At 33.0% G+C, this 17,990-nt stretch overlaps 1 protein-coding gene across 1 annotated transcript in view; it reads right to left on the reverse strand.

Moving 5' to 3' along the window:
- The window catches only part of PKD (serine/threonine-protein kinase D3), a 177,902-nt gene that overhangs the window by 8,625 nt on the left and 151,287 nt on the right, over window positions 1-17,990 (reverse strand). The window contains exons 13-15 of the mRNA XM_089092070.1: window positions 8,992-9,260; window positions 6,514-6,697; window positions 1,235-1,417 (exon numbers count right to left, since the gene is read on the reverse strand). Of these exons, the coding sequence (XP_088948196.1) occupies window positions 1,235-1,417; window positions 6,514-6,697; window positions 8,992-9,260 (636 nt within the window). The remainder of the gene's footprint in view (window positions 1-1,234; window positions 1,418-6,513; window positions 6,698-8,991; window positions 9,261-17,990) is intronic.

Here is a 17,990-nt window from a genome sequence, read left to right on the forward strand (position 1 = left end):
TAATCTGTCAAGACTTCTACCCAAAGTCAAGTATAAAATACCAGCATTAAATCATTTGCCCTTACTATTTCCCTACATCATATGACTTCAATCTATTCCCCTAGGCCAGATCTACATTAAAAGAAATGAGATTTAAGACAGCTGAGCCCATGAAGGAAAAATCACCACACGCAACAAACGTGCTCAGATTTTACGACTTCCGGCACTTATCCAACACCAAAAATTTCATAGCGCAACGCATCAAACGTGACGTGACGTACCGTACAATCGTAACACAACGATAAGACAAAGAGGGGTTAATTCGAAGGAGGTAAAAACTAAGCATGCATAAACTCATAATGAAAAGTTTTATAGCATACGTCTCGAATTCTTATTACCGTACCTCGTATGCAGAATCTTGACATGAAAATCAAACTTTAAAGAAACATTTGATATCCAGGCCGCCTCGAAGGGTGTGCTAACACGGCAACGTGGCAGAGGATATAGACGTGAAAGGTTCAATCTCTATGTAGAAATGGGTTCATATAACATGGTATCAAGTTTGTTTCCCTAATGAATCGACATGAAGTGTATGCTTCAAAGGCATTATATGTATACTACCATTACAATGTAATGGTAGACATCTGACAGAGTAGAGAGTAATGAGGACAGATCTGAGTGATATGCTGAGTGATAAGGTTTTTCTCGAGACTCCTCCTCCTCCTTAATCCTATGATATGTTTCGGTTGCAATAGAAGTTTATTCAGTAGTGAGTTACATGCCGAGTGGGAAGATGTGCTGGTGGCAGCTGAATACTACGAAGATTGGAGACTTCTTGTCGATACCCTATGCACCTCCAGAGGCACAGGAGGATCTAACCCCTAAGAAGACACCACAAACAACTTATTGCAGCACCATGCCACGAGAGGCCAAAAACCTGTGAACGCTCCACCTCCACCCCCATTTGATAAATCTTTCTCTCGTTACCCTTTCTTATGAATTTCCCATTAAATTTTTTCCGATTTCCTCTTTCCACCCCATTTGAGGGCGATTCGCTTTTTGATTAGTCCAAAATGGATAGCCAATTGCGTAATCTTTGGCAACCTTTCATCCTTCCTCCGTGAAACGTAGCCTAGCCGTCTGCACTTGTCTTTCATTATAGCCCTAGAAAATGGGATCAAACTTGCGTACAGTTAACTATTTGATATATGGCCACTCAAACAGCATTAGCATATGAATGAAAATTTGAACCTACCTTCAGATGAGATTTCTTTCCAAGGATTGGGCGGATACATAAAGGCGGCATTCTGAATCTGATCATTTATATCTTCATCTTCATTAAAAGGGAATGTACCAGAAAGACTAACGTATATAATTACTCCAACGCTCCACATATCTAACGGTCGATTGTAACCTTTGTTCCGAAGTACTTCAGGTGCTTAAAAAGAAAAAAAAACACCTGTTTTATTTACTTTTTACAAATTAATTTTGACAATACTTTGGATGGGCACACAAATAATAATTCGATAAACACAACCTCACCAAAGGGGTGCCACTGAAAATTTAACACTAACCCAAGACTAACTTGTAATGTCCGAAAAAAAATAAGATATTAAATAATAATAATAATTTAACATAATTTTTGAGGGTAATATTTAATATATGTATGATTTTCCCAACATTTCGGGATTTTCCAGGCTATTTGACCTTAAGAAAGGAGTGAAGCAGGACAGCACCATGTCCCCTAGACTGTTCGGTTTTTTTTTAATGATATAGTGGAGTTTCTGAAAAAAAAATGGGCTCCAAAGCTGTGTCTTGGAAAAATTAATTTTTCGGTGTTATTATTTGCCGATGACACTGCATTGGTGGTGAAGTCGGCAAGGGTGCTTCAGATATTACTTGATGCAATTGAGGAATATTTACAAATGAACAAGTTACAGCTTAGCGTTATGAAAACTAAAATGGTTATTTCAGTAAAAGGAAAGAAAAAATAGATAATATATTTGTATTTGGAGGACAACAAATAGAAGTAGTTGAAAAAATAAAGTATCTTGGTTATATCTTCCAAAGTAATGGTGGATGGAGTTCTCATATTAAGAAGTGTTGAATAGAGGAAGAGCTGCGACATCTTCACTTTTCAGGAATAAAACTAGTAGAATAAAGAATTCGTCTTTGCATTAGAGGTTTTTTTTATCTAAGATTATGCCGATTCTCTATGGTAGGGCAGAAATATGGGAAAATGAAAACGCTGCCCAGTTAGAAAGCATTCAGCTAGGTTATTTTGAGAGATTGTACGGGTTGCATAGAATAACCCATACCCAGTTTTTTAAAGGAGACCTTGGACTGTGGTCTCTTAAAAGTTATAGGACAGTCCAGATGATAAAATTTTGGCTAAGGGTTGTACAGTTACCCAGTGATAGGCTACTGAAGGCTGCATATGATGAGTTACTTCAGCTACATAGGAAAAACTTGGCCTTTTAAGTTAAAGAGGTACTGGATAAGACAGGTTTTTCTTTCGCATGGAATGATGGCCTTGGACCAACTAGTCAACAATTACAGTTGGACAAGGAAAGTAAAGAGGTGCTGGAGGACCAGACGATACAGAAATGGGGTGAGGAGATTAAGAATTCGGAAACTTTAAGGTATTATAATGAGGTTAAGATAATTTATGGTCAGGAATTTTACTTTAAGTTAAATTTACCGTCTAGATACCTTACATATTGGATGCAGCTACGATCTAATTGCCTTCCGATTCGTTCGAGATTGAAAGTTTTTGAGAGCGGGAAAAGTGTCCCGGACGGCAGGTTTGCTTGACCTCTTTTCCAAGAAGAGGAGGAGAATTTGGAGCATTGTCTGAGTCGTTGTCGAGGTCTTTTGGGGGTAAGGGAAAATTTATTTGGGAACGATTGACTGCTTTAAGTTAAATTAAGATTCAAGAATGCTCCTGGATCTGTGGAATTAAATTGGCATACTTTCAGGTAATTAAAACACAGGGGCTACTGAATCAACTGAGACAATTCACCACGTAAAAAAATTACTTCTTCACCTTGATATTCTCCTTTTTTGTGAAAAAATATTTTCTAAGGTAAAAGTTTAGAAAGACAGTTTGAGAACCTGTCTTTAGAAGACAGGTTCTCAGAGAAATTATTCTCAGAGAATAATTTCAGGAGAAATTATTATATATCCCGTGCCCCTTGACTATTCGGATATGGAACCCTCTTTATTTAACCCCCCCCCCCCCCCCCAACAAAAATGCTGGAGAGTCGCCCCTGATTATTGATACTTTTTACTAACTTTCTGTAACTTTTATTCGTTTTTAAAAGTCAATTTTACCTGCGCTTGGGACACAAACAATCATGTAAAACAACGTAAGAAATATGAGATTTTAATTGACGCATGATTCAAGATCAGTGGCGTTAAATTTAAACACGTTCAGGTAGCGATTTTTTTAAATTAAAATCAACTTGGTGAAACTGAATAGATAGAAAATTGAGAGCCATAGTTTCTAGTATCCCCTTGAAAAACGTCTAATTTTTGGGCCACATTACAGTCAAGCTTGCAGATAAACACAAAATTACGCACGACTATGAATGCCCTCCGACTTCTCGAGATGCCCTCCGACTTTTCGAGTTCTCGAGATGCCCTCCGATGACTCGAGATGCCGAGATGCCCTCCGATGTTCTCGAATGCCCTCCGACTTCTCGAGATGCCCTCCGGCTTCTCCGAACAGTGTTTGACTTCTCGAGTCAAACACTGTTCAGATTCGAAGCATAAAATTTGCAATTCACCCATGAGACTCAAGATTTAAGGTATCGTTCTTCAAAATTAAAAAAAGATTTAAGCATGGAACAGATATTTTTTCTATTTGTAATAGGAATTGGGGCAAATATACATAGTATTAGTGAATAGGTTACACATAGTATGAGTAGTTTATAATATAGTATTATTTAAAGCTGAAAATAGCTTTTAAAAAACCAATTCCAAACCATGTCAATTTTACGCGTCTCCAATGCAAATATGACGTTAAAATCAAGAAAAAAATATCATTCATAAATCGTTGTTTTTTATCGACAGCTGTGACTATGGTGCGGCTTGGGCAATAGTCCAAGTTACCAAGCGGTCCTAGCCCGAGCATTAGCCCGAAGTCAAAATCATGAGCTTGAAGAAAAAGTCCGAAGTTGAAACGTCTAATAGTTGTTCGATAAAGTCAGATATCTGTTAGCATGTAAGATAGCTATTGAGTTTTAGTATGCTATTTTGTTTTAGAAGTAATGATTAATCGAATATCAGATCGCTTGCGGTTATTCAAAAAGCGGCATGTGAAAGGGCTAAAACTTCACAATGCAATAGAGAAAACTGAAAATTACGTTATGGGTTTTTAAATTTTAATAACGGGTAGTTGTTTGCACAAGGTAGCATTTGCAGACATCTGAGGTATGACAAAAGCATTCTGTCATCAAACGTTTTTGTAACTAAACTTTTGATCAAGAAATTTTGAATTTTGGTCAAGAATATGAACCGATAATTATTTTGAGAACTATCAAAGATACAGAAACACAAAATAGGCCAGTTGATTTGGTTAATGATTATGCACTGACAGAACATAAATCTGCATCCGGATTATCTATCTCTTTAGAACCACCCCAGCCTAGAGTTGTAAAAAAAGCTACCAAATGAAGGCAATTCTAATCCTCTAAATTGCATTAAATTGCATTGTAACGTGGCGGTCACATCTGTTTGATTAGTACCGAAACATTTTGAAATTATTAATACTCGAGCCAGATAATAGTCACGTCCGTTGATAAAAAGCGAAGATTAATGAATGATATGTGTTCTTCGTTGATTTAATGTAACACCTGTCTTTAAGGACTTCATGTGAAAACCGCATATGAACACTAATTTACTCCCATTGCTACTAAAAACGATATTAATTAATAACGTTTCCAAGTTTGCATTCTCTTTAGAGTGCAAAAAAAAAACGAGGCATGTCTGCTTCAAGATTAAGATAAATGAGAAAAATTGAAACGTTATTAACCTTATTCACGTTATTGCCCCCCCCCTCCCTAAAAAAGGGCGAAAGATTTTTACTACCGTTATTTACAGATTAAGACAAGCTACAATACTAGTTAAGACGGTACTTTACTGTCTTTCGATTGATGAGCTTGACTTCGAATGACAACAGTGACAACTGTCACGAATAAAATGTGTTCGCCCACAAAAATAAGCCGAATGAAAATTGCTCACTATCTACAGTATTCTTTGATCCTCCCTATGTGGCTAGACAGGCCAATGAATTTATTTATCGGTATCTTTTTTTCTTCTTCGTTTTTTTTTTCTTTTTTTAATCTAGGGGGTATAAGTGTGGGGGGCTGTAATTTTGATGTTGTTTCAATTTTTCCAATGAAAATACAAAACAAAATATTGCCAAAAAAATATTGCTATTGAGGGATCGTTTCCTTTGCCTAAATTTTGAAAATACTTCATTCCAAGGAAATACTTTTCATCTAATTTCCTGACTTTAAAAAAAAAAAAAAAGAAAAAAAAATCAAGAAAGCTTACTCTAAGCTGCTTGAACTGTTACTTCTTGGTATCGGAGTAAACAGATGAGAAAACACCAATTCCATCACACCTGTCCCTATGCTCTCAAGTTCAACATTTTTTTTCCTTTTCTTAGTCTTTACAATGAAAACAATAAATGCTCACAATTTGCTCACAATGCTCACAGATCTTTCTCGCGAACCTTGGACGTTAAATGATAGTCGGGACAATTTTTCCAGTTCTTAGCTTACTCTTTGAAATTAACTCTTAACGGTTAATTTTGCTCTTATTTGCTCGTAATTTCCTTTAGCTAAATTGTTTACGTGTATAGTTCCACAATTTTCTTATTATCTCAATAGGTATTCTTTCTATTTAATCTATCTTTCTTATTTTTATTCTATTTCCTTTTCCTATTGTTTCTATTTTTGAAATCCGTTGTGTCACTTTATACATAAGCATTATAAAATACTGAAAGTTGTGAGAGATGAATGACACTATTATGCACTTAGGTTACTAAAGCACTTAGTAGAAAAAAAAATCCTCGCGAACATAGTGAGCATAGCAAACATAGAGAACTTAGTCAAAAATCTTGGACGTTAAATAATGGTCATGAACCCAATAAAAGAGAATTGAATGATCGCAATATGTTCAATAGAGGCTAGGTAAGGCTAGGTAGGGCCTAACAGGGAAATCTATCATGATTCGGGACCATTTTTCAGCTCTTATCCTACTCTTTGCAATTAACAGTTAAGTTTGCTTATATTCGCGATGCTTATTTTACTTCTTAAAATTTTTTTGGCCTAATTGTTTACATGTGCTTATTTTCTCAATATGTATCATTATTTAATCTATCTTTCTTATTTCCATCTCCCATTGTTCCTATTTTTATACTCTGTTGTGTCACTTTATGCATAAGCATTATAACATACTGAATGTCGCCGGGGAACGAACGACTGCATTATTATACATACTAAATAAATCTTACAAAACACATACCAAGATAAGCCGGCGTTCCGACAACAGATCTTCTAAAGGATTTTTCTCCAATAATACGCGCAAAACCAAAGTCACACAGCTTGACTTGAGGGAATTCAGAATTGGAAGACAATAAAACATTTTCAGGCTTTAGGTCACAGTGAACAATATTCTTCCCATGAAGATGCCTCAAGGCCACTAGGATCTACAAGTGAGAGGTTATCAAGGTCACTAGGATCTAGAAGTTATTGAGCGATTATCAAGGCCACTAGGATCTAGAATTGAGAAGTTATTAAGATGTTATGAAGTTCACTAGAATCTAGAAGTGAGAGCTTATTGAGAGGTCATCAAGGCCACTAGGATCCAGAAGTGCGAAGTTATTAAGAGGTTATCAAGGCCACTAGTATCCAGAATTGAGAGGTTATCAAGGCCACTAGGATCTAGAGGTACAAGGTTATTGAAAGGTTATCAAGACCAGTAGGACCCAGAGGTGAAAATTTATGACTTAAATTGTCTTTTCCTCTTTGGTACTAAAATAACATAATGATAGAACTTAATCAGAATAATAAAAAAAAAAACTGAAGTACTTATCAAACCTTTCAGAACGAAGGGTTAACCTTTTTGTTATTTCTATCAAGGCCACTAAGAGCTAGAAATGAAAAGTTGTTTCTAGAATTGTCTTTTCTTTTTTGATACGAAGATTACATAATGATAGAACTTGGAAAAAAAAACAAATCGACATTGTAAAAAAAATATAATACTTATTACGCCTTTTCAAATGAGGCATTAACTTATTTCTTTCTATCTAGCCACTAGGAGCTAGGAACGAAATTTTTTTACTAGATTTTTTTTTCTTTCAATGATAGAGGAAGAAAAAAACAAGAGCTACAAAAACCAGTTCAAAAAACCTTTTGTATCTTTTTTAATAAAGTGCTTACTTTTTTTTATTTTAGTCTTTCTAATGGAAATAACAGATTTCTGGTCTCCTATAAAATTGAGAAATATCATTTACTAGCTTTTTTCTATCATGGCGGTGAAAAGACTTCAAAAACTTTTGCATAGTTTTTCAAGCTTATCAATGTTTTTTTTTTTGGGGGGAGGGGGTTGCTCTGGAGTTATTATAAGAGCGTGTCCTTGTGATCGGTTATGTGTAAGGTGTGTGATGCCGATCGTAAAAATTTTAAGGTATAAAAAGGAAAAGGTTAAATTCACTTCTAAATAAAAATGAGATTAGCTCTTATACGTTAATTTGTATTTTTTTTTTGTAAAAGGAAATTTATTTTTAAAAAGGAAAAGGTTAAATTCACTTCTACATAAAAATGAGATTAGCTCTTCTATTTTTATTTGTAAAATTTTAAGGTATAAAAAGGAAAAGGTTAAATTCACTTCTAAATAAAAATGAGATTGGCTCTTCTGCGTTTATTTGTAAAAATTTTAAGTTATAAAAAGGAAAAGGGTTAAATTATCTTGTAAATAAAAACGAGATTGGCTCTTCTGTGTTTATTTGTGAAATTTTAAGGTATAAAAAGGAAAAGGTTAAATTATACCCGATTGGTTCTTTTTTTGTGAAATTTTACACCATTAGAACCAACAGTTTTGACTCCGAAATTTTTATAATTAGTCCTTCTGATTCTCTATGCTCCAGCTTTATTTGAATAACAGAAGATTTCTAAAATAGGCTGAATCTTCCGTTTATAAGCCGTTTTTATTGATTGTCTGCGTTATTTGCATAATCTGGCCATCTAACATTGGGCTACATTAGTTGGGGCTACTAATTTTTAAAAATATACATAAATACAATTGTTGTTCTCTTTTACGAAGAGGAGAGAGAGAAGAAAAGTAGAAACAGACATAAAAGAAGAATTAAACATGTAATTTTATTCAAGTTTTCAGATTATCTTTAAAATTTTGCTGCTTAACATTTGAGGGCGTTGGTGGTTTTTCCTCAGGGACAAGCTTGAGTCTGTTCTTTAATGAAGTACAAGATAAAGTAAAGTAAAAACTAAAATTAAAGCAAAAGTAAGATAATGTATAGTCAATAAAGTAAAAAGGGATATTGTTATAGAATAAAGTAAGTTAAAGCGATTAGTGCTAGAATGTAAAATATATCGTTGCAGTTAAGCAGAGAAGAAAGCGTTGGTAGATGATTTGGTCTGGAATCAGCAACGAAGCAGGGTTATGTGTTAACTAATTCATCTAAATTATTTGTTTGACTCATAAAATGGGGAGGTAAAATTACTCCAAACTTAGATTATGCACTTAATTTAAGCTCCCCATGTCCCTTTCTTCAAACGAAAGGATAAGGATAAAGCTCCTCCAGAGATAGGGTACTGAAGAGACGTTTAAGTTACTGGGACTTTTTTACAATGACAGGAATCGAACCCCTTCCCTGCATTACTAAGCAGAGCATCAACCCATTGCGCTACCACAGGGTATTCACAGTAACTAAATTTAGCTAACTTAAGAGAGATGAGGGCAAAAATCCAAGGAGTAAAGTACTTGTGTAATAAGGAACTTGGTAGTTCTCTCCGACAATCGCCCTTTCTCACTGGAGAGAATCATTTCCAGCATATCCCCCTTCAGCTTTTCCATTACAACAAAAATCCTTTCCGGAGTCTCAAACATTCGCTCCAGATTGACTACACCCGGGTGTGACAGGTTTTGAAGAATCGAAACCTCATTTTTCAACTGATCCGCTTGCTTTGTTGGAAATCGTTGCTTATCTATCACCTTGATAGCTACTGGCCGAGATGTTCGTCTATGAATTCCTATAAATAGAAACCTTTTAGATTTTACGTGATGTATTCAAAGTCCATTACCAAGCTATGAAATACTTTTTTTTGTAGAAAAATTGACAGGCAAAGAAAAATTGTATTTATCATGGAGGCTTTTCATAAGATAAAAATAAATCGACGTCTTAACATAAAATCAGAGGAATGATTAACGGCTCATTCATGGCACCTCAGGAGGTACAAGCAGAGCTATGGTCTATGGTAAGGTAACTATGAATATTAAACATTTCTACTTTTAAATTTGACTGAAACTAAAAATGGAGAATTGTTTCATAAATAAAAAAAAACTGACTGAAACTAAAAATGGAGAATTGTTTGATAAATTAAAAAAAAATTGACTGAAACTAAAAATGGAGAATTGTTTACCAAACTTTAAAAAATATGACAAACTAAAAAGTCTTAACATGAAATCAGAGGAATGATTAACGGCTCATTCATGACACCTCAGGAGGTACAAGCAGAGCAATGGTCTATGGTAAGGTAACTATGAATATTAAACATTTCTACTTTTAAATTTGACTGAAACTAAAAATGGAGAATTGTTTCATAAATAAAAAAAAAACTGACTGAAACTAAAAATGGAGAATTGTTTGATAAATCAAAAAAAATTTGACTGAAACTAAAAATGGAGAATTGTTTACCAAACTTTAAAAAATATGACAAACTAAAAAGTCTTAACATGAAATCAGAGGAATGATTAACGGCTCATTCATGGCACCTCAGGAGGTACAAGCAGAGCTATGGTCTATGGTAAGGTAACTAAGAATATTAAACATTTCTACTTTTAAATTTGACTGAAACTAAAAATGGAGAATTGTTTCGTAAATAAAAAAAACTGACTGAAACTAAAAATGGAGAATAGTTTGATAAATTAAAAAAAATTGACTGAAACTAAAAATGGAGAATTGTTTACCAAACTTTAAAAAATATGACAAACTAAAAAGTCTTAACATGAAATCAGAGGAATGATTAACGGCTCATTCATGGCATCTCAGGAAGTACAAGCAGAGCTATGGTCTATGGTAAGGTATCTATGAATATTAAACATTTCTACTTTTAAATTTGACTGAAACTAAAATGGAGAATTGTTTGATAAATTAAAAAAAATTGACTGAAACTAAAAATGGAGAATTGTTTACCGAACTTTAAAAAATATGACAAACTAAAAAGTTTTAACATGAAATCAGAGGAATGATTAACGGCTCTTTCATGACACCTCAGGAGGTACAAGCAGAGCTATGGTCTATGGTAAGGTAACTATGAATATTAAACATTTCTACTTTTAAATTTGACTGAAACTAAAAATGGAGAATTGTTTAGTAAATAAAAAAAAACTGACTGAAACTAAAAATGGAGAATTGTTTGATAAATTAAAAAAAAATTGACTGAAACTAAAAATGGAGAATTGTTTACCAAACTTTAAAAAATATGACAAACTAAAAAGTCTTAACATGAAATCAGAGGAATAATTAACGGCTCATTCATGACACCTCAGGAGCTACAAGCAGAGCTATGGTCTATGGTAGGGTAACTATGAATATTAAACATTTCTACTTTTAAATTTGACTGAAACTAAAAATGGAGAATTGTTTGATAAATTAAAAAAGCATTGACTGAAACTAAAAATGGAGAATTGTTTACCAAACTTTAAAAAATATGACAAACTAAAAAGTCTTAAAATGAAATCAGAGGAATAATTAACGGCTCATTCATGACACCTCAGGAGCTACAAGCAGAGCTATGGTCTATGGTAAGGTAACTATGAATATTAAATATTTCTACTTTTAAATTTGACTGAAAATGAAAATGGAGAATTGTTTCATAAATTAAAAAAAAAACTGACTGAAACTAAAAATGGATAATTGTTTGATAAATTAAAAAAACATTGACTGAAACTAAAAATGGAGAATTGTTTGCCAAACTTTAAAAAATTTGACAAACTAAAAAGTCTTAACATGAAATCAGAGGAATGATTAACGGCTCATTCATGACACCTCAGGAGTTACAAGCAGAGCTATGGTCTATGGTAAGGTAACTATGAATATTAAACATTTCTAGTTTTAAATTTGACTGAAACTGAAAATGGAGAATTGCTTGCCTAACTAAAAAAAATGGAACAGCTAAAAAAATATCTACTTGATGCACCTAAATAATACAAATTTTACAACATATTCACTTGTATTTCCTTTTTTTTTGTCATTAATAATTCAAGGATATATAGTTCACTTTCTCCGTCACACTGTTGTTATTATTTCTGAATAGCGTACTGAGGTATTAGTGACGAAATTGAAAAAGAGCAAGTCCCCAAGGGTCGATGGGATCGCTGTGAGATACTTACAGTATGGCACAAAGCTTCTACATGAGTATTGGGCCTTACTATTTCAAATGTGCATCGAGCAGGGTGACACACCAACTAATTTTGGTTGTTGCCGCACGTCCAATATCAAACAATTCGTGGTGACGAATTGTAAGTAAGCAGCGACTCAGGCTAATAGTAACCGAAATTCCAAAACCAGATAGAAAAAAGCTTTAGTTATTATGCAGACGCCCACTTGCTTCTAACCAGCCCGCTAAGGAATTTATAAGGGAATCTTCGCCTTCTAGTGACTCTATATAGAAGAAAAGAATTGAGAGTCAATATCGAAAAAACGGAATTTGCCGTTTTTAGAGCACTAATTCCGCCAAATCAAAATTTGTCCTTGATGGCATCAGCTGAAATACCTTGGTATCAGTTACGGCCAGACGCTTAGGTTAACTGGATGCCTGTTGACAGAATCAGTCTGTAAACCTATCCGCTCGGGTTATGAAAAAGCTGTCAAATGTAAGTGATCATCCAATCGGTTTACTATGTCAAAACTTTTTGATGCCGTCGTCTCTCCCCCAATCTGAAACAAGGGCTTCCACAAGGATTCTCCAAAGGAAATACCCCATCCACATATGGAATCCCTAATCCATCCACGAGGGTGATTGATTTAGAATGGAGAGCTACAATGCAATCTCTCAGTAAACTTTATGATTCACCTCTCACTCAACTGTTTATGTTAACTGAATACTTGTAATTAAATTTTAGTACTAATTTTTTTATTTTTTTTTTATTTTTCATTTGGTACCATTTCCAATATTAATTGTAAGCGGGCACAAATAAATAAATAGTAAACTATAAAATATAATAGTAAATAAAATAGTAAAGTAGTCACACACAGTTCAAAAACAAGTATTTCTGGATCTCGCAAATTCCGTCCTCTCTGACTAATTCAAGGATATGCTATTTAGAGAAAAACAAAATTACGGATTTGTGTTAAGAAACTCAGTTGGGTTGAAATACCATCAAATCTTTTTTCGCTGTTAATATGAACGAGAAATAAATTAGTTTAATTAAGGATATTTAAAATTTTCATGATTTATATTTAACTGAAACTAAAAATGGACCACATGTTTTAACATTTAAAAAAATGGCACAACTAAAAAAGTGTTCATCTCAATCAGCTAGAATAGTACCCAATTCATGACATGTTCAGTTAGACTAGATTTGACATCAGACAGAGATGCCATTTTTTTTTCTTTTCCTTTTTTATTCATCCTTCAAGAACATACATTTATTTACTCGCGTGATTTTAGAACAACGTGCCTGGCACGAAAAATTATTTTTAAGGTAGAAGCGATTTATTTTCTAGTTCTAAAAAATATAAGCGAAAACCTTCATAATAAACAAAAAAAAAACTATCAAATTCTTTCAATCAAATACGATTCTATTAATCTAAATATTAAAAACTTCCTTTAAATATTTAATTTCGAATAAATATTCAGATTAATCTCGATTAATCTTAATATCAAATAAATACATAATTTCAATTAAAATTATTTAATTAGTGCTCATTTAAATACTTAAATACTTCTTTCAATTTAAATACTTAAATCCTTTCATGTAAAGCATTGAAGCAAAAATGAAAGCATTAAATACTTTAAACTAAATTCTAAATTTAATTTCTCACATGAATTTCGATTAATCTTAATTTCGATTAAACACTTTGATAGGATTCCTTGAATTAGAATTCAATTAAATAGTTCATACTTCTTTCAGTTAGATACTTAAATAATTTCAATCAAAACTTTAAAAACGAAAGTATTAAATATTTTCAAATAAATACTTTTCTGTCGAATTAAATATTAAATACTGTCAATTATATACTCGATTTCGACTATATACTCAGATTAATCTCGATTCATATTGATTAAGACTAAAAACTTTATTTCCATTAAATATTTCGATTAAATTCATTAAATTATTATTCATTTAAATACGTAATACTTATTTTAAATACTTCTTCAATTAAATACTATCAATTAAAGCATTTAAGCAAAAATGAAAGTAAAAACATTAGAAGCATTAAATCAGGGGAAGAACTTTCTAAACTCAGAACTTGGAAGAGAAACCTTTGAAAGATATTCAGGGACAAATTGGTAATGACAACAGATAATTTGATTTCTTTTCCAGGGAAACCTTACCAGTGTTTCCACTTCTACAGTTTTGGCTGCAGATCAATTACTTATATGATGATATTTGATTCAATAGTCGTTTTTTTCAATGATTTTTTTTCATTTGATTCAATTTTTTCTTACAATTCCTGTTTTTATATCATGGAAAACCACACGCTATTTGTTTCTTTCCTTTATTTCTTATTTTGTAATAGGTTAATTGAACTGATAAAAAGAAACATTTATATCCTGCGAACTTGATTTAAGCTAAAACTGGAGTATTTATATCAAACTAAAAAAAAAACATAAATAAAAAAAAAAAAAAAAAAAAAAAAATAATAAAAATAACAAATAAAAAAAAAAAATAAATAAAAAAAAAATAAAAAAACATAAACAATATATATAGTAAGCAATACCATAGCACAAGAAAATATTTCACTAGTGACTCCAGAAACAATTTTCTAGTGGAAATTTTCAAACAATCATTTAACAAGAGTGACTTGCAGCAATTACAGAGACATTAGCTTGATTTATGGGGAGAGAAAATTACTTAGTAAGATTAGACTTATTAGACTAAGAGATGTTGAAGGTAAAAATATTAAGAGAAGAACAGTATGGTTTTAGGAAGAGGGAAGGATCCACTGATCAGAGTTTCAAGGTTAACTATTAACGGAAGAGCAATAGAATTTTAAGAATCCTTTAGAGCTGAGTTTAAGAGATTATAGACAAACATTGGATTCAACTGATGGCAAAGCTTTAGCGACGGCTCAATCCTTTTATAGTATGCCATAAATGCAAATTAAAATGATTAGTATAATATTATAGAACAACATTGTTGTGGTTAAGGTGAGAAACAAGGTTAGTAGTTGGTTTGGTGTGGAATCAGCAGTTAAGTAGGCTTTTATCCTACCTGTTTTATCTAAATTATTTGAATGACTCATAAAATGGGGCAAGGGGGGGGGTAAAATTATCCTAGACTTATCTATTACACCGGATTTTAGTGTTCTAGACAATAATGTTGGCAAAATCAAGGGAGTTTTGGAGGTTTTGAGCGTTCATGATCGAGGTTTGAATTAATGTTAAATGATTAAGTGGTTTTAACTAGAAATTAAATAAAAAAAAACAAGTTTTTTTTAACTGAAAGTAAGGAGCGACGTTAAAACTTAAAACGAACAGAAATTATTCCGTATACGAAAGGGGCTGTCCCCTCCTCAACGCCTCGCTCTTTACGCTAAAGTTTTTTATTGTTTAAAAAAATAAGAGTTGTGAGAAAGTCAAACTTTAGCGTAAAGAGCGAGGCGTTGAGAAGGGGACAGCCCCTTTCATATACGAAATAATTTCTGTAGTTTTAAGTTTTAACGTCGTTCCTTACTTTCAGTTAAAAAAAAACTTTTTTTGAACATTTAATTTTTGAACATTTTTGAATTGATGCAGGTTTTGATTTTGGCTCACCGTACATGACTAATTAAAACAAAACTTGCATATTAATTTTACTTTTATTTGGTTTTGGCTTTCTCGAAACTTGTTTAATTTTATTTACGAACGTTTTTATTAGTAATAAATATACGTAACTTACGAATTAACTTACGTAACGAACTTCTATATTCATATATTTTTAATACGTATAAAAGGGGGCTCGCCTACTAGTCAATACCTCACTCTTTAAGCTAAAGTTCGAATTTTGTTCCAATTCTTTAAAAATGACCCCTTAATTACAAAGGCCGTTATTTAGAATAAATAGCTCTTATGAAAGTACTAAAAAATATTTGGCTTAAAGAGCGAGGTATTGAATAGGGGGTGAACCCAATCATACACGTAATATTTTCTGTTCGTTTTAAGTTTTAATGTTACTCCTTATTTTCAGTTGGAAAACCTTGTTTTTTTATATTTAATTTCTGATCTTTTTTTTAAATAATGCTGGGAAATCCGGCGCCCCCTTCATAGCAATGTCCCTTCCCCCATGAAAACTTCCTCCATAAAAAGATCCTCCCACCTAACCTCTAACTTACCCACGCCGCAGTACCAGACAAAATCCCCCCTGAAAACGTATGTTTACTTCCTAATAACCAATACTATATGTAAATATTGGGCAAAGTTCATAACTTGCAGCCCTCCCCCCGGGGACTTCGGGGGATTAAGTCATCCTAAAGGACATATTTATCATATTTACAACCATGCTGAACAAAATGGATATCTCAAAATTTTTATCAGGTGACTTTGAGAAAAAATGAGCGTGGAAGGGGGCCTAGTTGCCCTCCATTTTTTTTTGGTCACTTAAAAAGGGCACTAGAACTTTTAATTTCCGATCCAATGAGTCCTCCCACTATATTCTAGGACCACTGGGTCGATACGATCACCCCTGGGGAAAAAAACAACAAAAAAACAAAAAAACAAAAAAACACGCATCCATGATCTTTCTTCTGGCAAAAAATGCAAAATTCCACATTTTTGTAAATAGGAGCTTGAAACCTCTACAGAAGGGTTCTCTGATACGCTGAATATGATGGTGTGACTTTCATTAAGGTTCTATAACCTTTAGGGGGTCTTTCCCCTTTTTTCTAAAATCAGCCAAATTTTCTCAGGCGCGTAACTTTTGATAGGTATGACTAAACTTGATGAAAGTTATATATTTGAAATCAGCATTGAAATTTGATTCTTTTGATGTATCTATTGGTATCAAAAACCCGTTGTCTAGAGTTTCAGTTACCATTGAGCCCGGGTCGCTCCTTACTTACAGTTCGTTACCACGAACTGTTTGATGAGACTGAAAAGAGGATGTTAGGTAACAAGAAAATCGACGAAGTGGATACTTTCACTTACCGACGTAGAGTTATTAGTAAGGATGGCAGATGCAGTGAAGGTGTAAAAAATCAAATAGCCAAAGCAAAGATTTTTTTTCAGTTGAAAGTTCTGAAGAACACGAAGATCTATCTTCGAGCTAAGGTTATGAAAATGGAAGTCACGCTAATGATAGTGATATGGTATGGCTCTGAAAAATGGACATGTGGAAGACATGCTAGATGTATTTCCAAAACAATTGCTTAAGGATTAAGTTAGTTCTATATACAGTCTCACTTTCCAGGGCTATAGTGAAAGAAAGCTGAAGATGGGTAGGACATATTTAACGGAAGGAGGATGATAGGCTGCCAGAAATCAATCTGGGGCAATGGGGCAATTTGCCCATCCTTCTCGGGCAAAAAAAAGCAGGATACCCTCAAAAAAGGCGGGCAGAGTTCGTATGAAAGGGTTTAAAGGAACTGAAGCTTCATGGGAGAGAGTAAAGAGTGAGAATATGAATAGATGGGGGAGGAGGAGGATCCCGTACAGCTGTGTTGCCCTTAAGTGGCTTGGTGCTGCGATAAGTTGCTAGTTGCTTAATTGTTAATTGGTAACAGTGGTAGTAGCAATAAAAAAAAAATCAGATTTCTTAAATTCCTTTACAGTTACTAAAAATTTCTTAATTATTTCTTAAACTGCTTAATAGTTGCCACAATTCTTTTGAAACAATTGACATTTTAACAGCAAAACTATAATATCACCAGCCAAGAAAATTAAAATTAAAATATCAATATCAAGCATTCAATGTCATGGCACAGTGAAAGACGAGAAGAAGTAACAAAAAAAACATACCAACCAAAAAAAAAAAAATTTAAATTATAAATGTCACAATTAACATTATTCAAATTTGAGAACAGCAAGTTATCGAAAAAAAAAATACAAAACTTAGCATTATTACATAATCATCATCAACATCATTTTTTAATGTCAATATTAAAATTGAGCTCAAAATATTACCATTAATATTTCACTATTTCGAGAATAACCATACTTTTTCTGGGGCAAAAATTATATTTTTGCCGCATTTTTTATGTATCTTGGACGTGTAACCAAAATTTTCACAAATTTTTTGTAGAAAATAGCCATTTCAATAAGATTAAAATTAATGTTTCTCCTTAACATAAATAAACGGACTAATATAATCACTATTAAACTTGAAAAACGATAATCAATGTTTCTCGAATTCTAGCCAAGAAAATAAACCAAAATCTTATTTTTCCAAGGACTTGAATTCGATGTCTATTTCATCCTGTGACAATTTGCAGTGCGTGATTAAATATATAACATAATTCAAACCTATATTTTGTTAAACTCGAGGCCTAAAAATATATGCTACTCAAAATACCTTTCTAGAAACTACCATTATGGCAAGGTTATTGGAAAAGTGGCAAC

The sequence above is a fragment of the Artemia sp. Qi Xiang Cuo genome, chromosome 7, assembly GCF_049724085.1.
Source record: "Artemia sp. Qi Xiang Cuo chromosome 7, ASM4972408v1, whole genome shotgun sequence".
In the NCBI taxonomy this organism is placed as follows: domain Eukaryota; kingdom Metazoa; phylum Arthropoda; class Branchiopoda; order Anostraca; family Artemiidae; genus Artemia; species Artemia sp. Qi Xiang Cuo.